Genomic DNA, 23,103 nt, shown 5'->3' with positions numbered 1-23,103 from the left:
GTGGTTAAACAGGTAAGTCTTTAAACGAGAAGTGTCTGTATTTATAAATATATATCTCAATATATAGTGTAAGTTCCAAGAGGAAAAGTCAGGGGGAGTGGGAGGCTGTGCAATGCTCCCCCCCACCCCTAGCAGCAGCTCAGACCATGAAAGGGTTATTATCCTCCCCCTGCCATTGTGCAGCCTCTCCTCCACCCTCCCTCCCTCCATGAGTCACTGTGCACCTCCTCCTGCTGCCTGTCTCTAGGTGATGGTGCAGCTAAGATGGACGCTGTGTGATGGTGTGTGCTGCCTCTTCCCCCTGGACACCGTGTCTCTGAGCCCCCCTACCCGGAGCCTGTCCCCTCTGTGTGACTATGGAGGGACAGGCAGAGCCCTGTGTCTAGATGTGGATCCCCCCTAGGACTCTCCTCCTCTTCTGCTGCTGATCCTGCCCTCTTCCCCCTGCACCATGGCTGGGATTATCAAGAAGCAAATCCTGAAACATCTCTCCAGGTCTGTTTTCTATTATTGTGATCCTTCTCGTCCACCTCGTGGCTTTGCCGGGTGCTGCAGAAACCCCTAGCAACCCATCAGCGGTCGCCTTGCGTGTGCGCACACATGAGGTCACATCTGGCTGGTTTCTGGGGGTGACCGCGCTTTGAAACGCAGCCGGTCTGCTTTCTCGCAGCTCCCTATAAATAGGGTTAGAAAGAACTGATCCTAAATCATTTATAGGGGAGATTTGATAATAGAGTCCAAAGACTCCTAAGAGGTGTGGGAGGGCGATGCCAGCAGCACTAAAGGCAAAGGGCACAAGGGGCGAAATGGTGGTGGTGATGGGTGCTGAAAGGGTTAAAGGGAATGGACATTTTTTATTGCTGGGGGGGAAAGTATGACATTGTGTTTTGCTCAGCTGTATATTTAAGTGGGAGGGTGACGTGACAACAGGAAATTGGAATGGGCTTCGTAAACATGATGTCACGCTGTGGGGTTTGAGGGTCCAAGGGTGACATCTGTGACTGGCGGTGTCTGGCGTGCCCAAGGTCCCCTGTCACCTTGTTATCGCTCGCCTACGCCAGAGGAATCCTCTGATCAATTATTTCCTTCCTCGCCCTTTTTCGTGTTTTATTTTTGGAGGAGTTTACTACAGCCAGGCATGTTAGAAGAGGCGGAGAGAGATGACAGCTATCCAGAGATTAACCCTTCTGTAACCTGTCTTCGTAGACAGGGCAAGATTTAGACCTTGGGGGGCCCCGGGGCACTTTAAGTTTGGTGGCACCCCTCCCTATACACAGGATATAAAATACACGGTAAATCAAAGTCTGTATACCTAGACCTACCTCTACATGACATTCCCTCGGTAGTTGACTTTTATCCGGAACTAACAAATAAATAACTGTTGAAGTAGTTTACTTTCAATTTAACAAATGCGTAATCAAACGTCGTTATGAGGTCACATACATGAAATCATAACCTTACTTAAGAGAGTGTTCCATGTATGGTTGGCTTGGGCCACCAAAAATTAGCTTTAGACTTAGGAAAGGCTTTTATAAATAATGGCAGGCAAAATATTGCTTCCCAAGATACACTTTAAAAAGAGAAACTAAATTTGAAACAATTTTGTATACAGGGGCAAGGCAATTGCCCGTTTTTTGCCCTGTTTTAAATTCACAAGGTCTGACCCAGCCCTCCAGCACGAGTTAAGCAGTTGGTGAGGTGTCTTTATTCGTGGCGAGCTTGCTCTGATGCCAATGGCTCCATCCCAGGGCTGGCATCACCCAGGACCAAGATTGGGTTGTCGCTCACTGTCTAGGAATCTGAACTTTGCGAGATTATCAGTTTGGCTTTATAATGATAATGTTTTGGATGTTTTTTAGACTCTCCGGTATGGGTCAGGTTTCTTGGGCTTGGCTGTGGGTTCATGTCTGCCAGATCTGTTTAAAAAACATGATGTCATTGAGGAGTGCTGTCTGGCCTCTCGCTAACGTGAATGTGCAAAGGTCTTGTTTTGCTTTTTTGTATTCTTGGGTGGTGTAGATGCTAGCATAATGAAATCTGATCTAAATTATGGAGGGGAAAGATTAATCTCAGGTTTTCTTTGTGTTGGCTGAAATCGGAATAGTAATACTGGTTTACCTACCTGCCCATGTACCATTGCTATGATACTCCTTTCACTGTATCACTGTTGAGGTATAGCTCATGTCTACGTTTTGCTATTCTGGCACTGCCAGGGGTCTGTGTCTCTCCCCCACCCGCCCCATTCGGCTATCCTGGATGGTCTGTGTGCCCCCCTTGTGGCTGTCCTGGATGGTCGGTGTGCCCCCCTTGTGGCTGTCCTGGATGGTCGGTGTGCCCCCCTTGTGGCTGTCCTGGATGGTCTGTGTGCCCCGCTTGTGGCTGTCCTGGATGGTCTGTGTGCCCCCCTTGTGGCTGTCCTGGATGGTCTGTGTGCCCCCCTTGTTGCTGTCCTGGATGGTCTGTGTGCCCCCCTTGTTGCTGTCCTGGATGGTCTGTGTGCCCCCCTTGTGGCTGTCCTGGATGGTCTGTGTGCCCCCCTTGTGGCTGTCCTGGATGGTCTGTGTGCCCCCCTTGTGGCTGTCCTGGATGGTCTGTGTGCCCCCCTTGTGGCTGTCCTGGATGGTCTGTGTGCCCCCCTTGTGGCTGTCCTGGATGGTCTGTGTGCCCCCCTTGTGGCTGTCCTGGATGGTCTGTGTGCCCCCCTTGTGGCTGTCCTGGATGGTCTGTGTGCCCCCCTTGTGGCTGTCCTGGATGGTCTGTGTGCCCCCCTTGTGGCTGTCCTGGATGGTCTGTGTGCCCCCCTTGTGGCTGTCCTGGATGGTCCGTGTGCCCCCCTTGTGGCTGTCCTGGATGGTCCGTGTGCCCCCCTTGTGGCTGTCCTGGATGGTCCGTGTGCCCCCCTTGTGGCTGTCCTGGATGGTCCGTGTGCCCCCCTTGTGGCTGTCCTGGATGGTCCGTGTGCCCCCCTTGTGGCTGTCCTGGATGGTCTGTGTGCTTCCTGTTTTGGCGGTCGACGATGCTGTGTGTGCCCCCCCTGTTGTCGGTCGACGATGCTGTGTGTGCCCCCCTGTTGGCTGTCGACGATGCTGTGTGTGACCCCCTGTTGGCTGTCGGCGATGCTGTGTGTGACCCCCTGTTGGCTGTCGGCGATGCTGTGTGTGACCCCCTGTTGGCTGTCGGCGATGCTGTGTGTGCCCCCCTGTTGGCTGTCGACGATGCTGTGTGTGCCCCCCTTTTGGCTGTTGACGATGCTGTGTGTGCCCCCCTGTTGGCTGTCGTGGATGCTGTGTGTGCCCCCCTTTTGGCAGTCCTGGATGTGGAAGTCTGTGTGCCGCACTTGGGGCTGCACGCTGTTCCCCAGGTAGCCCCAGGGGGTCAATCTGCCACCTTTTTGGCACCCCCAGGATTTTGTATCCCTCTGGCAGCAGCTTTTGTGGCATTTGTAAAGCATCCTCAAGGGACTTACATTTTGGCACACCTGAGGAGTTTTTGTGCTATCATCAAAGCCCTCTTTAAGGTTTATGGGTCACCTTCCTGGCACCTCGTTCTGTTAGGAATTGCTGGAAGAACTAGTTGCACCTAACAAGCTGTCCCCTGAGCAGATTCACCCAGGGAGCATCAGCTAAGGTTGTAGAGCAGCTTATAAACAATTGCTAATTCTGACCCCGAACAGCCGGTTGGCCTGAGGGTTCCCTGTAGGTATCTTTTCTCTATGCGACAATGACAACATTGTACAGGATCCCCCCAATAGCGATAATTCAATGTACAACGTAAAGTGTTCTGTATGGCTTACAGTCTCCAAGAGTAATACAGCTAATACCTTATTCTCTCATTAATAATACGTCTTTTCTTGTAATAATTCCTAATTATGGATTTGTGTCTCCTTATGAAAATCATCTTTTACAGTTGTCAGTGAAGAACGTTAATAAAGGAGCTCTCCGCTGCACTTTTGTTATAGCTGTCTACACAGCCCGGGCCTGGTTGATAATTGCTAGAATCCATCAGAAAGATTGCTTTATAGCAAACAGGGATCTATGTGTGGATTGCCAGCATTTTACAGCAGGGACAATTTGTATGTTTATCATGGGAGCAGAGCTTTTTATTTCTGGTTCAGCACTGCTGAGCACGAATGACTAAAGAGGACCGACATTTCAAATTGGTGTGCACACACCTTGCAGTTAAAGGTATAAATAGACTATAAAAATGTGTATCATAGAGAGGTTTGTGGTATTTTTAATGACATAATGACACCAGGTTGGATAAACTAGTGGTGTACGGCGATTTGTTTGAAAACAACTGGTAGGACTCCAAGTGTCAGCCTACCTGAAGGCGCACGGATGCGACTATTGTGTGGTTTCTCCAGGTAGGGCTGGTATTTCCGAGTCATGTTTATAGATTGCAGTGAATCACTTCCTAGGATACCACAAGCATTAATAATTAAGAGTCCATGAATTATACAGAGATTGCTCTAGATTCTCCTTTTTTTTTTCCCCTTCGGAAAACCTTTTTGCAGTACTTCACGCTTCCGCTGCCGGAGATCCAGAAATTCCTATGCAAGCCATTGGCTACTCTGGCAGCAGGAGATGCATTTTAGGGAGCTGTATGTATCTGCCCCATACCTGGAAGTACAGGGTATTAGCGGGGGCTCTGATGATGGGGGAGCAAGGTATAGCTAAGGAGAATCACTTCTGCAGGGGATCCAGACAGCTCAGAAGCAATAGACGTTGGCATGCACTGTGACTCTGCAGGTATAGGTAAGGGCGGATACTATATGGTGCCCACTAAGCAGTATTCTTTTTTACTTTAAATTAGTAATACAACCCGCTCACTCTTAATTTCAAAGCCACCGGTCAGTGCGATTTCATGTGTGGCTTGCCGATATCTGTGCGACTTCATGCACAGATGTCTATGCAAATCACACGTGAAATCACCAAAAATAGTGCAGGACCCTTTTTCGTATAGCTGCAAAAAGGTTCAGAGCTGCACTGATTTGAATAGTTCCATAGGCGCAAAAAGGGGGTGCAACTTGCCATGCAATTTTAAACTGTCAGATCACATGACAAGTTGCACCGGTGTGAACAGGGGCTTAGTGCCATTTCACACATATGTGATTTGCCCCGCACTGCTATGCAAATCACATGCAAAGTCTGTGAGATGCAAATTCAGCCATATAGATTGCATAGCTGAATTCGCATCGCATTCAGACCAAAGTCACACAGGACTTTTTTTTTTTTGGTCCGCACCAGAATCGGATCGCATGCGTGTTCACACACGCACTGCGATATACAAACTAATCTGGGGGGTGTGGTTCACTTTGTATTGACACCCCTAGCAGTTTGCATATGTGTGAACTGCCTGCGAGTCGGGTGCGATGCGGGAACCTGCAGTGGATTCACAGGGTTCCCACATCGCACCAGTATGAACCGGCACTTAAACCCAAAAGCAAACATTTTTATTATATTGCAGTTTACCAATTCTTAGATGTGACGGCTGCATCAGTCAGCAAGTCTGTGTTTTACAAGCTCGAGCTCTCCAGCAAAATGTATCAGTTTACAAGGATAAGACAAATCACTTAACACTGGTAGGGGTGATTAAAATGATCAGCCTTTATTTATTCATGTAAAACCTTTATCCCAAAAGGATAAAACAAGTTTGCGAAAACTGATTGTAAAGAGTGAGTGCTGGAGTTTGGCTTCAGTTTGTTTATGTATCTGAATCTGCGTGTAACACTATCCTCCCCCGGACTGACAATGCTGCTGTCTGCTGTGCATCCTGTGCTCATTCCTCCAGAATTGTCTCACTAATACAGGTGGTGTTACGGTCAAATCACCAGGTGAATACAGAGGCAAAACATAAGCCAAAGAACAGAAAACTGATGTGGCCACCACATCTAATGATCAGTAAGCTGCAGTATGTTACATTTTTAGTTTTTGTTTTAACCCTATTTTCTACCCCCCCTCCTCCCCAAAGCCCCTTGTCCCCATATTGATGGGCCTCTTCCCCCACAATCCTGGACTGTGGTTGTGGGAGTCTGCGGGCAGGGTGCTTATCGGAATCTCGACTGCCCAGGACTCTCCCTCCTGATTGGCTGAGACACAGCAGCGAGCGCCATTGGTTCCTGCTGCTGTCATACAAAATCAGTAAGCCAATGAGGAGAGAGGGGAGGCGTTGGCGACCGTGGCTCCATATCTAAATGGACACACAGTGCAGTGGCTCTGGTGCCCCCCTAGCAAGCTGCCTGCTGTTGGGGGGGACACAGCAGGGGGGGAGGGGCAAGGGCAGCGAAGAGGGACCCGAGAAGAGGAGGATCTGGGCTGCCCTGCACAAAGGACGGGAGTATATAATGATTGGTATTTTTAAGCAAACAAAAAAAATTGACTTTAGTATCACTTAAAAGCGGAGTTTCACTAATTTTTTTTTTTCTTTATTAAAAGTCATTAGCTACAAAAACTCTAGCTGCTGACTTTTAATAAACAGCCACTCACCTGTCCCACAATCCACTCACCCCAGCTGTGTTCTCCCTGTGTCCTTCCTCGGCTGCCCCGGCATCTCTACTATGGGCACCCGGCTGTGACAGCTTGCAGCTTCACAGCTGGGTGCCCACTGCGCATCCGCGAGTGGCGCTGTGCTCTCTGACTGGTCTCAAAGTCTTCTAGGGTCTGTAATGTGTCCCAGAAGACTTTGGGAAGGAAAACTTCTGCTTCTGATCACCTTAGGTGACTGGACCGGAAGTGGGAGCAGTTACCTGTCAAAATTGGGTATCCACTCCCCCCCAACCCCCTCCTCCCCAAAAGCTTGATTTTACAAACAGGAGCCAGGCAGGAAGCCTTAAAGCGGAAGTTCCACTTTGGAACTCTATTTTAAGGTGAAAAACCTTCTGTGCTGCAGCACCCCCCCTCCCCCCTTCTTCTTACCTGAGTCTGACCTGATCCAGCGATGTGCACAAGCGCATCGTATCCAGCCGCTGTCGCTCTCCTCATTGGACAGATTGATAGCAAAAAGAGCCATTGGCTCACGCTGCTGTCAATAAAAAGCTGTGATGCGGGGGGCGGGGCCAAGTCCCGCTGTCTGTGTCAATGAATGCAGCAGCGGGAATCGGGAGCGAGCCTGCATGGGTGCTTGCGTGGAAAGCAGCTTTCCGAAGGGGCACTCAATTAAGAGGAAGGACCTAGAGCACTGGCGGGGGACCCCAGAAGAAGAGGGTTGGGACTGCTGTGTGCAAAATGATTGCACAGAGCAGGTAACTATAACGTGTTTGTTATGAAAGAGATAAAAATAAAAAAATCAAAGGTTTACAACCACTTTAATGTAAAATTTTAGATGAATTATGTTGTCTAATTTTGTATGGTGTAGGAAAGCAAGTCATTAGTTACAGTGAATGTTGTCACTGGAATAGAAAGTTAGGGGAAAGGCAACCTTTAAACTTGTCACCAAAACAGGAGGTGAGGGGAAATTTTCCAATTGGGACAATTTGCTCAGTTGATCACTGTTAAAGGTGGAATTTCCCCTCACTTTGGGAAGACTTGTTACTTGTGTCTTTGCAACAGGAAGTGGGGGGTTATACATCCAGTGGGGACACCGACAATAATGAAAACTGGACAGGAATCCACCCTATCCCGGTCTAAAAGTCTAAAAACAATCGCTGGAGTTTCTCTTTAATATAGGTCTGCGTTAATGCTAGCTGTGAAAAAGCAGAGGCAGCAAGGACGTTCATATTTGTGAGGATGCAGGAATTGCGGATTTTTATGTGACACTTGGGAACTTGTTATGGATGGCACTTTTCATGCATACAGAGAACACGCTATGCAAAAGGAAGACCGTAGCAATGAGCAAACCACAAAACTATTGGTAAATCCAGCCGTAGACAGTGCGATTTTTTTTTTTTTTTCTTTGCTGCAACCATTGCAAGAGAGAAAATCGCTCAATTCCCCCATCAACAGTGGTAATGGGGGAATCCCTCCGCGGGGGGGGGGGGGGCTTCCCTGCTGGAAGAACACAATGATTATTGTTACTGGATATAATCGCATGAAACTTACGACATGCTGGTTGATTGACCATTAACCACTTAAGCCCCGGAAGATTTTACCCCCTTCCTGACCAGGGCCTATTTTGCGATTCAGCACTGCGTGATTTTAACTGACAATTGCGCGGTCGTGCGACGCTGTACGTAAACGAATTTGACATCCTTTTTTTCCCACAAACAGAGCTTTCTTTTGGTGGTATTTGATCACCTGTGCGATTTTTACTTTTTGCGCTATAAACAAAAAAAGAGCATCAATTTTGCAAAAATAACAATATTTTTCACATTTTTATATATGAAATTCCCCCCCAAAAAAATGTAAAAATCAAAATGTAACATTTTCGGCCAATTTGTTTTCTGCTACATATGTTTGGTAAAAAAAATTGCAAAAAGCATATTTTGATTGGTTTGCGCAAAAGTTACCGTGTTTACTAACTAAGGGAAAGATTTTTGTCATTTTTGTTGTTGTTTTTTTTTTTAACGCGTAATGGCGTCGATCTGCGATTTATTTTTTTTTATTTTTGCGGTACTGCGACATTGCGGCGGACAGATTGGACCCTTGACTGACATTTTTGACACTTTTGGGATTACCAGTGACATTACTACAGTAATCAGTGCTATACATATGCACTGTTACTGTAAAATGACACTGGCAGTGAAGGGGTTAACTTTTTTTGAGAGGGAGGGGTTATGTGTGACCCTAGGGGCGTGATTCTAACTGTGATTGGCTGTGGCTTGAGGTGTAGGAACAGTGATCAATGGTCCTACATAGTAGAACCGTATGTTCACTATTTTTACACAGGGGAGAATGACAGGCGGCTTGTTTACATTAGCCGCCTGCCTTTCTCTTGCTCTAACGGACGATCGCGAGTGACCGGCGGACATCGGGTCCGCCGGTCACATGCGCGGGTGGGTCCGTGACCGCACGGGAGCGCGCCTCCGGGGGCGCTCGCTCCCTAGACCCTCCCAGGCTAGCGACGTAGTGCGGCGGTCGGCAAGCGGTTAACTTGTACAATCAGCCTGCCCATACGTGGTTCGAATCTCGGCCTGTACCTGCTGAACCAGCAGAGATTTGAACCGTCTCTGGCCGGCTTTAGGCTGAGTTTACATGGGCTCAGACACAGAAGTGCATTTCATACCTGCATGACTTTGGAAAACCTGCTCACCTGTTTTTTTTTGTCCTTGTGGTGGGGGAAGGGGACTGAAGGAACAGTAAACGTTAATGGACCTGAAGTGTGGGGCACAGATTTTAAAGTTGTAGGCATTGTTCAGTGACTGAAACCTTGCTTGACTAATTGAAAAGTCCATCGGGCAGCAGCTATAAGTGCCGGTTTACACATATGCAATGTGGGACATCGCATGTGATTTGCACTGCACTGCTGTACAAATTACATGCGATGTCTGTACGATGCAAATGCATGGCTGAATTTGCATCACATTCGGACCAAAGTAGCTTTGACTGTTATTGCTGTCTTTTCCCCTGTTCACCCTCTCTATTTGTCCTCTCTATTATCACTGAAAGTGAAAGTAAAAGAAAATCCCAAATTTGGGGTTGTCCTCAGAACAGTAATAGAGGGGAAATCTTCCAATGGGTCTGGTGACCTGGAAAGCCCCAAGAGTTTATTTTGATTTGCAGGAATTTTCTCTCACTTCCTGTTTTGGCTTTTGGACAGGAAGTGAAGGGAAATCCCCTCAATGGGACACAAATGGCAAAAAAACTGACGGGTTATAACCCTCCCTTACTCAATCCAAAATGGAGAGCCTTCCAACACAATGTGTGTAAAAGAAGACTTGTAATTTTGGAGCGATTGCCTATGCCTATAGGAAATATGCTCTCAGCAGCTGCTCCTGCAAAAAATGATAAGCCTGGTGATTATGTCATCAGGATTAATACAAGCTGTATCTCGCTACAGGAACAAGGTAAATGGGGAAGAAAATGTTTGACGTCCTTGATGTGCTCTACAGAATGCTCTAACACAAGCCCGGGGGGCCGAATCTGGCCCGCAAGGCCATTTCATGTGGCCCTTGCACCTCTCCTGCAGCTACGGCACCCCCCTCATCTCCGGCCCCACCTTGTGTCAGCAGTGGGGTACAAAGAGGAGGACAGAACTCCTCCTACAGATCCGGCGCCTCTCTGTGCAGCTGTAGCACTTCTCTCTGCCTCCCCTGGTCTCAGCAGACTTTAGCAGCTAACTCCAGCCTTCCTCTGGTCCTTCTCCAGACCCTGCGTTTTCTGCTTCCCAGCTCACCCCCCATCTTCTTCCTCGAAGCAGCGCAAGGGGAGCATCCTGATGAAACAGAGGGTAGGGGACTCTTAACTTCAGATGATGGGGTGCTCCTGACATCTAGTCTTACAGATACAGTGCCTTGCGAAAGTATTCGGCCCCTTTGAACTTTGCGACCTCTTGCCACATTTCAGGCTTCAAACATAAAGATATAAAACTGTAATTTTTTGTGAAGAATCAACAACAAGTGGGACACAATCATGAAGTGGAAAGAAATTTATTGGATATTTCAAACTTTGTTAAAAAATAAACTGAAAAATTGGGCGCCACGCTCCCACTGTATTCAGACACAGCGGGAGTCGGGCCAGGGGAGGAGAGGCAGTGATCACCGCCGCTCTTCCCCGATTGTCGGGGATCAAGTGAGGAGATCCGCCTGCTTGTGTAAACAAATCGGGCGGATCTCCTATGTGACCGGCAGTCACAGATTACAGGATTCAGCATAGCTGAACCTGCGATCTGTGTCTGTGTCACACAGTCCCCTCCCCCCACACACGTCAGTAAGCACCAGGCATACATTAACCCCTTGATCGCCAACAAAGTTAACCCCTTCCCTGCCAGTGTCATTATTACAGTAACAGTGCATAGTTATAGCACTGATTACTGTAGTATTGTCACTGGTACCCCCAAAAGTGTCAAAAATGTCAGTTATGGGTCCGATCTGTCCACCGCAATGTCGCAGTCCCGCAAAAATGCAGATCGCCGCCATTACTAGTTAAAAAAAAACAATAAAAATGACATAAATTTCCCGTAGTTAGTAGCTGCGATAACTTTTGCGCAAACCAATCAAAATACGCTTATTGCGATTTTTACCAAACATATGTAGCAGAAAACAAATTGGCCTAAAATGTTAAAATTTTTTGATTTTTACATATATTTTTTTGAGGGGAATTTCATATAAAAAAATGTGAAAAATATTGTTATTTTTTCAAAATTGTCGCTCTTTTTTTGTTTATAGCGCAAAAAGTAAAAATCACACAGGTGATCAAATACCACCAAAAGAAAGCTCTATTTGAGGGGGAAAAAAGGACATAAATTTTGTAATTAATATAAATTAATTTGGGTACAGTGTCGCACGACCGCGCAATTGTCTGTTAAAGTAATGCAGTGCTGAATCGCAAAATATGGCCTGGTCAGGAATGGGATAAAACCTTCCGGTCATAAAGCGGTTAAAAATACGCTCATTGAGAATTTTTTTGTCAAAGACATGTAGCTAAATACATTTTGGCCTAAATATATGACAAAAATTTAATATATTGGATATTTTTTAATTGTCGAAGTAGAAAAATATTGTTCTTTTTTCAAAATTGTCGCTCTTTTTTTATTAATATTGCAAAAGAAAGCTCTGTTTGTGGGGAGAAAAAGGACGTAAATTTAGTTTGAGTACGGCGTTGTATGACCGCACAATTGTCAGTTAAAGTCGCACAGTGCCAAGTTGCAAAAAGTTGCCTGGACGTAAAGCAGGAAAATCCTCCGGTCCTAAAGTGGTTAATATTCATATTCATGGGCCGCAGCTATACAGTGAGTAGATGGAGCCGTGTGAAAGTGCCTTGAATCCGGTCGGGAAGAGAGCAGAGCAGGCAGGTATGCAATGAGGCCGAGTGTTGAAGCGCCCGCAGGCCTGTGAGTAATGGAGGTGAGTATAGGCCCTGAGAAAATGGCGGCCGGCCGCTGAAGGTCTCAGAAGTGGATGTGAGAGGCAGCTCCCGCGGGTGCCCGGGTGTCAAAGGGGATGGAGATCGTGTCTGTCGGGGCACAAGGAGTGGATGGCAGGTCTCCTTACCCAAGGGCCATTGCCAAGGCCCTCAGATGCACAGCACACGAGCCGGCGGCGGTACCGCGGGTAGGCCGTGGGGTCCGAAGCACGGCAATCCGGTCACCCAGAGACGAACTGAGGGTAGCGGTGGGTAGCCCACAAAGTGTACCGTCGATGGGTGCAGAAATCTCCTTGGCACCGGGCACAGCTATGCGGATGGCACTGGATTGAGTGGTAGACGCGGCGGAGCTCTGTGACTACACGTCCAGCGCGGCTCACGTCCGGACACGCCCCCCTTTTTTTGTCTGCAAGCCAGATGCAGCCATCAAAATAGCCACGTCTGTCTCGCGAGCCATAGGTTCCCTACCCCTGGGTTAATGTCTGAACATACCTTTTTAAAATGCCCTTGCATCCCCCAAGTCATAGTTTTCTCAGCATGTGCAGGCAATGTATGTTGAGCCCACATCATGAACAAGGCCTTCATGACTACTTTTTGCTGCCTTTTTTTTTTTTTTTTTAAATTAGATAAGTGCACTCCAGGACTCCTTAGTCTGGTTAACATTAACACGCTGATCGTTAACAGATTTCAGCATAGATATTGACAGCCAACTCTAAACAGTAAAAGAATGTATGATAAAATCAAGGCTTGGCCTGCTGGCTGGCCTTATTCTGTCTCCTCCGTTCAGTGACACCGATTCTTTGTAAAAAAAAAAAGGGCAAATGAAGGGCGAGTTTGTACGTCACAGCTACAAAGTAACCTTTTCTTGTGTTCCATGTAACACTTGTCAGAAACACCCCACTGCACCTATAGCAAGCTCAATTCTTTGTGTAGAAAGCAATTTTCATCTCTACTTTTATGTATTGAAATGCAAGCCTGACACCCACAGTCACTGCTTCCACAAAGGCCCCTTCACAGTTTTATCTCCGATTATATATCATATTTTCAGATAGGCCATGAAAAATGGAATGTACAGGTTTAGGTTCAGGTTAGCTGTAAAAGGAAAAGAATAAACTTCTTTTTTTTTTTTTTTTCTTTTCAGCAGTCAGGGTTTGAAATTTGCTTTTTGTGAACCTTTGCCCAATTAGGGCAAAGCATGGGTTCACAATAATGGCCTACCTTGCCAAGAGTAAATAATTATGGTTAGGAAAGAGCTTGTAACTTACAACTTTTGAGACTTGGAGCTGAAAGAGTACTAATCTCCCTGCTCCATGTGACCAGGCTGGATGCCTTAGTGACTAGCCGTAAATCACAGTGCTATTATGTGAAAAAACAAGTCACATGATCCCCATACCCAGAAGTACCAGGTGTTTCCTTCTATTGTGGCAGCTGAATAGAGTAGTGGAGAAGCAAAGGTGTGCATGAGCTGTTAATGGGACTTGCCCTCGATGGGCAAAGCACATGTTTTCCTTTTTTAAATATTAAAAAAAAAATAAGACATATTTTTACAGGTTGTCTTCTCCATTCTAGCTTCTTTTCCTGATTCTCACCTCTCCTTCTTCTTCTCTTCTTCTTCACCTTTTTTTTTTTTCCTTCTCTTCTTCTCCTCCTTTTTTTTTTTTACCTTCTCTTCTCTTCTTCTCCTTTTTTTTACCTTCTCTTCTCCTTTTTTTACCTTCTCTTCTTCTCCTCCTTTTTTTTTTACCTTCTCTTCTTCTTTTTTTTTTTTAACCTTCTCTTCTTCTCCTCCTTTTTTTTTTTTCCTTCTCTTCTTCTCCTTTTTTTTTTTTTTTACCTTCTCTTCTCTTCTTCTCCTTTTTTTTGCCTTCTCTTCTCCTTTTTTTACCTTCTCTTCTTCTCCTCTTTTTTTTTTTTTTTTACCTTCTCTTCTTCTCCTCCTTTTTTTTTTTTTTTTAACCTTCTCTTCTTCTCCTCCTTTTTTTTTCCCTTCTCTTCTTTTCCTCCTTCTTCTTTTTTTTTACCTTCTCCCCTTTTTTTTTCTTTTTCATTTTCTCCCCTTCCAGGAGACGCTCTGAGATAAGGTACAAATTTGGCATAGTTTTTGTACAGCACAGGCACTGGGCCACATATCGTTAAATAACAGATGGGATGGTATAAATATAATATAGTGGCTTAACCGCTTGCCGACCACCACAAGTACATATACTATGGCGGCCAGCCCCTCACAGGCAGAGTGACGTATCGGTACGTTACTAGCCTGTGAGGCTCTGGGGTGCGAGCACGCGCTGCCGACGGCGCGCTCCCGCTCGGTCACGGACCCCCCCCCCCCCCCCGCGCGTGCGACCAGCGGACCCGATGTCCACCGGTCACTCTGCGATCGTCGGGGGAGAGGGAGAAAGGCAGGCAGGCTGTGTAAACAAGCCGCCTGTCATTCTCCCCTGTGTAGAAACACTGATCATACGGTTCTACTATGTAGGACCGTTGATCATTGTTCCTACAGCTCTAGCCACAGCCAATCAATTAGAATCACGCCCCTAGGGACACACACAGCCCCTCCCTCTCAAATAAAGTTAACCCCTTCACTGCCAGTGTAATTTTACAGTAACAGTGCATATATATAGCACTGATTACTGTAGAAATGTCACTGGTAACCCCAAAAGTGTCTAAAATGTCAGTCAAGGGTCCAATCTGTCCGCCCCAATGTCGCAGTACCGCAAAAAAAATCGCAGATCGCCGCCATTACGCGTTAAAAAAAACAACAACAAAAATGACAAAAATCTTTCCCTTTGTTAGTAAACATGATAACTTTTGCGCAAACCAATCAAAATACGCTTTTTGCGATATTTATTTATTTTTTTTTTTTTTACCAAACATATGTAGTATAAAACAAATTGGCCGAAAATGTTAAAAAATTTAGATTTTTACTTTTTTTTTTTTTGGGGAATTTCATATAAAAAAATGTGAAAAATATTGTTATTTTTGCAAAATTGACGCTCTTTTTTTGTTTATAGCGCATGATCAAAAAATCACACAGGTGATCAAATACCACCAAAAGAAAGCTCTGTTTGTGGGAAAAAAAGGACGTCAAATTCGTTTAGGTACAGCGTCGCACGACCGCGCAATTGTCCGTTAAATTCACGCAGTGCCGAATCGCAAAATACCCCCTGGTCTTTTAGCAGCCAAATCCTCCGGGGGTTAAGTGGTTAAGAACCACTTTAAGGAATAATCTCCGGTATTGATATTTAATACATGGTTACATTGGTCTAGATTGGACTAAATGTAACTATACATATACCATACCTGTGGGATCCCTGTTGAAGCTGGAAATCCGTGTAGTAGACACTGCTACTACAGTGTTCTCCTCTAGCTCTTGGGGTTCCTTGCTTGGAGTTTGCTCTGCCGGATTGTGAATACAGGAGTTTGGACGCTCTGCACAGGTGACGTTTAGAGATAGGTTTTTACAAACCTTTCTGTGACTGTCTGGTATGGACCTCAAAATCCATACCAGACCCGAAGGGCTTGGTTTGGAACCTGGGGGGGGGGGGGGGGGGAAATGCCGTTTTTTCCCCAAATTTTGCGTGGAGTTCCTCCTCAAGATTCTCGGAGCGCAAGTCACACCACAAGTAGGATCATCCTGATCCCACTTGCGATGTGCCTTCCATTCAAATCAATAGGTTCCCATAGGGAACCATTGACTTTGAATGGAGAAAGAAAAAACGCTGCTAAAAGCAACGTGGCCAAACATGCAATAACGCCAGGAAAAAAAGCTACTAAAAGCATGTTTTTACAGCTGCTTTTTCCTGGCGTTAGAAGTGTTTGTTCGAACATTCATCAGGACATTCTTTCCGGCTCTCATTGACTCTTAGTTTAATCATTAATTTAATAATCATGCATTTTGTTTGAAAGCCCCTAAGGCTACATTCACACCTGAGCGTAGCGCTTTTCGCGCGTTTTTTACCGCGATTTTACCGTGATTTTTGCGGCGATTTTTACCGCGATTTTACCGCGATTTTTACCGCGATTTTTGTGCAGGCGTTTTTAGATTCAATAGAGATCAATGGAAAACGCCTGTAATCTGCCCAAAAAGAAGCTCATGTACTTTTTTGAGCGTTGGGCGTTTTGTATACAGCTTCAAAACGCTCAGATGTGAACAGGGGCCATTGAAATGAATAGGATTTGTCTTGTTGGGCGTTTTGAGAGCTGATCCTAGAGCAGAAAAACGCCCCAAAAACGCCCCAAAACGCCTACATGTGAACGGAGCCTAAAACTTTGTCCAGACCTGGTATCTGAATGGAATCTGAGATGTATCAAACGAGTGTAATTACATGTTCGATTTTTTATTTTTTTTTTTCCCCCAAACGCATTGAGAAAAATATTCCATTCTACTTCTTTAAAGAGGTTGTAAACCTCAGAAATTAAAAAAAAAAAAAAAATGAACACCTGAAAGACAAACACATAATGAGCTAGTATGCATCGCATACCAGCTCATTATGAAATGCTTACCTTAGAACGAAGCCTCGCAGCGCCGCCCGCTCACCTATCTCATGGGTGACATGTTTTGGTCACCCTTCTTCCGGGTTTGCGGCATCCGGCCATCTGATTGGCTGGAGCCGCGATGACGTCACTCCCGCGCTTGTGCGCGGGAGCTGATGGTCGCGGCACAGGGCTCTGAAGGAGCGGCACGAGCGGCCGTTCCTTCAGAGCGCATGTGCCAGTAATGTCACTGGCTGCATGCAAAGTAAATATCTCCTAAACAGTACATGTTTAGGAGATATTTACAGTACCTATAGGTAAGTCTTATCATAGGCTTACCTATAGGTACAAGTGTCAGAGGAGGGTTTACTTCCTCTTTAAGGGTTTTTTTTTTTTTTTCGCCTTAATGCATTCTCGGCATTAGGTAAAAAACCTTCCACTGCCCAACCCCTCCACCCCTCTCCCTAACATGAACCTGACTCCTGTATCAAGCCAGCTCTGTGCCCGGCTGCAGTTCTCTCCCTGCTCTCATTGGCCGCACTGATAGACGCGGGGGCCATTGGCTCCAGTTGCTGTCAATCAGATCCTTAGAGGAGGAATCAGGGGGCATGGCCGCGCCACGGTGCGGGTGTCTATGGCACACAGCTCGGGTTGGGAGCTTGCTTGCACGTGTGCCCCCCCCCCCCCCCATAGCAAGCCACTTGCTATCGGTGCATGCGCAGAAGGAGGAGCAGACATTGTGGGTGGGTGACCCCAGAAGAGGAAGAATGGGGCTGCTCTGTGCAATAATATTGCACAGAGCAGGTAAACATAACCATTTTTTTTCTTTGTAGGAAAACCAAAAAAAAAGGTTTCTAATCACTTGAAAGTTTCTCGCCACTGTAGGTGAAAGCAAACTAACCTTTGGAAAATTTAAATTTTTAAACAAAATTCTACTGGTGTTTGATCAGCCTAATTCTTTAAATGTGGAAAGTCTTTGGAAGATCTGGTGGAATCGAGCGAGTATCGATTAGTCATGCTGCTGTGTTGTGGGACTGACCCAACTGACATTCTATTGTGTCACGTCTAAAAAAAGGTGAACTGTAAAGCAAAAGCAGTGAATGCAGGAATGACGCGTGTTTATCTCCTTGTAAATCTGGGTATCACTGGCTAGTTGAACTTTGGACTTATGTGAGATTTACAGCCTGGTGTGTGCTTTCATCTGATCTCTAACCTTTTATAAATAAAACCACGCACAGCCTGATTAACCGACCCCACGTGTACTTCAGTTTATATAATGTGTTTGACATTAGTGGTTGCACCGTGATGGGAATTTCTGTACCTGTTTAACGGAGGAATTTAAAAGTCAAAAGAGGGGATTATTTGAGAGAATTTTAAAGTTACAATTTATGCATGGCTGGTATTTTTTGTGTATATACTGTATGACAGAATAATAGTGAAAACCTATCCTAATAAACCCTTAACCTTAAAGTGGAATTTCACTCTCCCAATTAACATTGATTTTTAATCCTCATACTGCTAGGTGCTAGCATTAGTAAATAGATAGAAAAATATATCCTATTTACCTGTTTTTAAACGTATTTCTTCAGTTACTTCCTGGTTTCTTGCCTAGGCAAATGTCATACATCCCAGGAGTCTTCAGGAGAAGAGGAGGGGTTTTCTCAGCTAAGCACAACCTCCTGCATGCATGCAGGGCAGATGGATTCCAGGAAGTAAATTCAGCATGAATCATTTGGCCTTACTCAAGATGGCTAGTGGGGGTGTTTTTTTGATTTCTCAACAAAGTAAAGTATGGAGACATGGAAGGATGGCGGAGTTTGATTTAAATATTAAAAATTACTTAAATAGTTTTTTTTCCTTTTGTGATGCTTTAAGATCTGCCTTAAAGTGTATTTCCAGTTTTGCAGCCAAATTGGGAAAACACCCAGGGTCGGGACAAGGGGTGGGCAGGAGGGCAGGTGCCCTTGGCCCAATGATTTATTTCAGGGATGAGGGCACTCTGACCCTAACCCTAAGGGAAGGAGGGGGGAGCAGTTTGTCATCTTTGCCCTGGGCGCTGGATGACCTTGTCCCGGCACTGATAACACCTACTTTTTTTTTTTTGAAAATCTTTTTATTGAGTTATAAACAATAGAAAAACAACTACAACAAACAGCGGTGCAAAGGTTCAGACCAGGAACGAGCTGATCACCCGTACAGGCATGTAAGGCACGGTACCCATGCAGGGGTCCGATAACACCTACTTTATAATTTACATAGCATGACTTAAAATGATTATAAAGTCTTTTTTTTTTTTCAAGCATGTTATACTTACCTACTCTGTGCAGTGGTTTTGCACAGAGCAGCCCAGATCCTCCTCTTCTCGGGTCCCTCTTCGGTGCTCCGGGCCCCTCCCTCCTGATAAATTCCCCTTAAGGCAAGAAGCTTGCTATGGGGGCACCGAGCCAAGCCACAGCTCCCTGTGTCCATGCAGACGTGGAGTCACGGCCCGGCCCGCCTCCTTTCTCTCCTCATTGGCTGACTGACATTGATTGACAGCAGCGGCAGCCAATGGCGCTGCGCTGCTGTCTCAGCCAATGAGGAGGGGAGTCTTGGCCAGCCGAGTGTCTTGTGCAACATCGCTGGATCTAGAGGGACCTCAGGTAAGTATTAGAGGGGCTGAAGGGGGCTGCTGCACACAGAAGGCTTTTTTATCTTAATGCATAGAATGCATTAAGATAAAAAAAACCTTATGCCTTTTACAATCACTTTAAAAAAAAAAAAAAAAAGACAGCTTAACATTTTAAATGTTAACCCTCTGCTTATGCGGGGTACACCCTATAAGCTTTTTTTTTTTTTTTTTGCGTTCAACCCAGCAGGCTGAACGAAAAGAAACGTACAGATTGCCGTTCTAACACAAGCAGTGTTAATGTAGCGATCTCCCCCTCTGAGCTAACGCGTCCTGAAAGGGGGACTGCGCTCCTATCAGAACACACTGATCAGTGCTCGCAGCCATTGGCTACAAGTTCTGATAGGATGCTGGTTTTCCAGCATGTTCGTTCGACAGACGGCAGCGGTGAGACCGGCTTCAGTTGGACAGGGAGCTGTGTACACAGGTTGAAAGTCACCCAGTTCCTGCCAAACCACCATTTTCGGCTCTTTTGTACCCAGCCTTGGTGCTCTTTGTTTATGAGAAGGCAGGGGAACTGTGTTTGCCCTAATTAACCCTGCCTGTGCTGGCAGATCTCATTATCAGGTGTAAACTAGATTTGCACACTGTCCTAACAAAGGATTAAAGATTTTAAAGCTGGGCTTCTTACCCCGTTAAAGCGGAACTATGCTGCATCTGAGCACTGCAATCCAAAAGCACTATTTAATTCATTGTTAATATTCTAAACAAACTCACTCTACCATCCATGTCTCCATGATGTATTTTATGGAGAAATCACTTTGAAAAATATCCCCTTGCATTTCTGGCCATGGCCATCTTGAGTAAGGGCAGATGATTCATGTAACCTTTATTTCTTGGAATCTATTTGCCCCTTAACTCAGGCATGTAGGCAGGAGGGTGTGCTTAGCTGAGAAAGCCCATTCTCCCCTCCTAAAGACTCCTGTATGACATCATTTGCCTAGGTCTGGAAACCAAGAAGTAACTGAAGAAATGTGAAAAAAAAAAAAAAAAAAAAAAAACTTTAAAGCAAGTAAATATGATTTACTATCATATCTATTTACTAAAGCTACCAGCATAAGGAGTGAAATACTCAATATTGCTCTGCTTAACCACTTTAGCCCCAGCCCTATTTCGGACACTTTTTGTTCACAAGTTAAAACCAGTATTTTTTCCTAGAAAACTACTTAGAACCCCCAAACATTATATATATTTTTTTAGCAAAGACTCTGGAGAATAAAATGTCGGTCATTGCAAAATTTTTTGTCACGCGGTATTTGCGCAGCGGTCTTTAAAACGCCATTTTTTTGGAAAAAATTTGAAAAATCACATTTCACTGCATTTAAAAAATACTAAACAGTAAAGTTAGCCCATTTTTTTTGTATATTGTGAAAGATGATGTCACGCCGAGTAAATAGATACCAAACATGTTACGGTTTAAAATTGCGCCCCCCCGTGGGATGGCGACAAACTACGGTCAATAGAGATCTCAATCTGCGACGCTTTAAATTTATTTAACGGTTACCAGTTTAGAGTTAGAGTGTAGCTCTTTTTTTTTAATTATTGCCCACGCTCTGGCGATCGCGGCGATACCTCACATGTGTGGTTTGAACAGCGATTTCATTTGCGGCTCGACTTGCGTATACGTTTTTTTTTGTGCGCGAGCTAACGGTGACGGGGACGGCTAAATTTTTTTTTTTTTTTTTTTTTCCTATTTATTTTTTCTTTTTTTTTAAACTTTATTACAGGTTTTTAAAAAAAAAAAATCTGATCACTTTTATTGCTGTCACAAGCAATGTAAACATCCCTGGTGACAGCAATATGTCGTGACAGGTACTCTTTATGGAGGGATCGAGGGTCTAAAAGACCCTAGACCCCTCCACTACACTTCCCTGTATGCAAAACGCCGAAAACGGCATTTTTGCATACAGCCGTTTTTCAAATCTGCCGCCTTTTGCAGCACAGTAACCCGGACGTGACGTCATGGACGCCGCCTCCGGGTTACGTCATCGGAGACCCGATCGATGCCGTTTCCGGCATTCATCGGGACTCCATCCAGCCGGCGGACGTGCCGGCTGGGTGCTCGGGGCTCCCGGTGGGACGGTAGCCCCGAGCAAAGCCACGGAAGGCGGCGGGAGGGGGGGGACGTCCCCTCCCGCCCCCCCGGGTAACGATCGAGCGGCTCCCGAGCCGCATCGATCGTTACCGACGGAAAGCCGACCGCCGGCTTCAAACAACGGTACCGGGATGATGCCTCTAGCTAGAGGCATCATCCCGGTATAACCCCGCAAAGTCTGATGACGTAGAGGTTACGTGACTGGTAGTAAAGTGGTTAATGAGCGTAGATTCAGCCTGTCTCGCTGGCCGTCCCGCAGGGGGTGTGGGTGTGGCCGCCCCCCCCCCCCCCCCCAAATTATCTTGCACCAACCGCCGCTGTTCAGATCCTTCCTTTCTACATGGATCTACTTCAACATTAACTGACCATTATTAGTCTGGATTTATTTTCTGATATTTTCCATCATATTTGAGGTGATTGTAGTTATTAGAGCACCTGAAACAAAAACGATTGAGTACTTGTCACATACCTGGTGGAGATCGAGCTGTAGAGGGGGCTTCTCTTGCACCTCTTGTCCAACACCCCTGGTAGTGATGACAGGAGGTGTGAGCACACCGAATGGCATGAGGACCGGTATAACAGGCAGCACCAGCTGAGGTTTGCAGGAAACAGGTGAGCGAGGATCGCCAGGCAGGAACCAGAAACTGAAACACAGTGAAGCTTGATCAGCAGGCAGGAGCGTAGCCAGGACACAAGCCAAAAGGTCATCAACAGTCGGGCCTCAGGGCACAAGACAGGAGCAGAATCGGAGTACAAGCCGAGGTCACAATAGGCAGGCGGGAATCCAGAGATTGGTCAAGGGCAAGCCGGGTCAAGCATGGGTAGGCAGGTATAGAAGGTCAAGGCACAGGTAAACAGGAACTAGCTGAAGACCAATCAGAAATCTGTTCATGCCATAGTTCAGCTTAACTAGGACGTTTAACGCCAGCACGTGTGTGTGCGTGCTCAAATGCACATTTCTTTTTGTGCACACGCTAATACGTTTGCTCATGTGCGCCCATACCTGTTCTGTATTGAGCATTTGCTTCAAATTATGAGCCTGAACATGAAATGGCCTTCTGATTCCAACTGAGCTTCTCTTACAGTACATTAAAAAAGAATAGCGCACACATGCAAAGGAAATGACTATCAAATATGGAGACAATCCATAAATAAAAATGGGGATTTGGTCCCACCATATGGCCATATCGTGCTCAAGCCCACCACTGCGTCAAAGCACCCCATTATCAGTGGGTCCTACACTATCCATAACCCTCTCCAACCCTTGGAGATAACACTCCTTGCTGGGAAGGTGTGCTAATGCACTGCAGGGGACTCCTCCTATATCTACTTGATAGAGGACACCAATAGAGTACAGGTGTGTGTGGGGGATGGGATGCTCAACCTCAGAAGTCTGGTTAGACCGAATACATAATAAACAAGCAAAAAATTGGGGAAGCAAACCCTGAACATGTATATCTAAAGCCGGTGCAGCTATGGACCAAGCAACATGTATATTAAAAAAGAATAGCGCAACCTTGCAAAAGAAATGACTATCAAATATGGAGACAATCCATAAATAAAAATGGGGATTTAGTCCCACCATATGGCCATATCGTGCTCAAGCCCACCACTGCGTCAAAGTACCCCAATTATCAGTGGGTCCTACACTATCCATAAAAAAGGATGAATCCAGCCTCTCTAACCCTTGGAGACAACACTCCTTGCTGGGATGGATGTGCTAATGCACTACAAGGGACTCCTCCTATATCTACTTGATAGTGGACTCTGATAGAATACAGGTGTGTGTGGGGGGTGGGGTGCTCAACCTCAGAAGTCTGGTCAGACCGAATACATAATAAACAAGCAAAAAATTGGGGGCTCAAACCCTGAACATGTATATCTAAAGCCGGTACAGCTATGGACCAAGC

At 45.8% G+C, this 23,103-nt stretch overlaps 1 protein-coding gene across 2 annotated transcripts in view; it reads left to right on the top strand.

Moving 5' to 3' along the window:
• Nucleotides 1-214: 214 nt before the first annotated feature.
• The window catches only part of BLTP3B (bridge-like lipid transfer protein family member 3B), a 167,510-nt gene continuing 144,621 nt past the window's right edge, over nucleotides 215-23,103 (top strand). The window contains exon 1 of one of the 2 annotated variants that reach the window (XM_082253147.1): nucleotides 215-495. In XM_082253147.1, coding sequence (XP_082109273.1) covers nucleotides 452-495 — 44 coding nt within the window. In that variant the 5' untranslated portion in view covers nucleotides 215-451. The remainder of the gene's footprint in view (nucleotides 496-23,103) is intronic. The other variant, XM_082253146.1, reaches the window with a different exon arrangement.

The sequence above is a fragment of the Pelophylax lessonae genome, assembly GCF_965119305.1.
Source record: "Pelophylax lessonae genome assembly, chromosome: 4".
Taxonomy (NCBI): domain Eukaryota; kingdom Metazoa; phylum Chordata; class Amphibia; order Anura; family Ranidae; genus Pelophylax; species Pelophylax lessonae.
The sequence above is the reverse complement of the archived record's forward strand: the minus strand, read 5'-3'. Positions and strand labels throughout refer to the sequence as shown.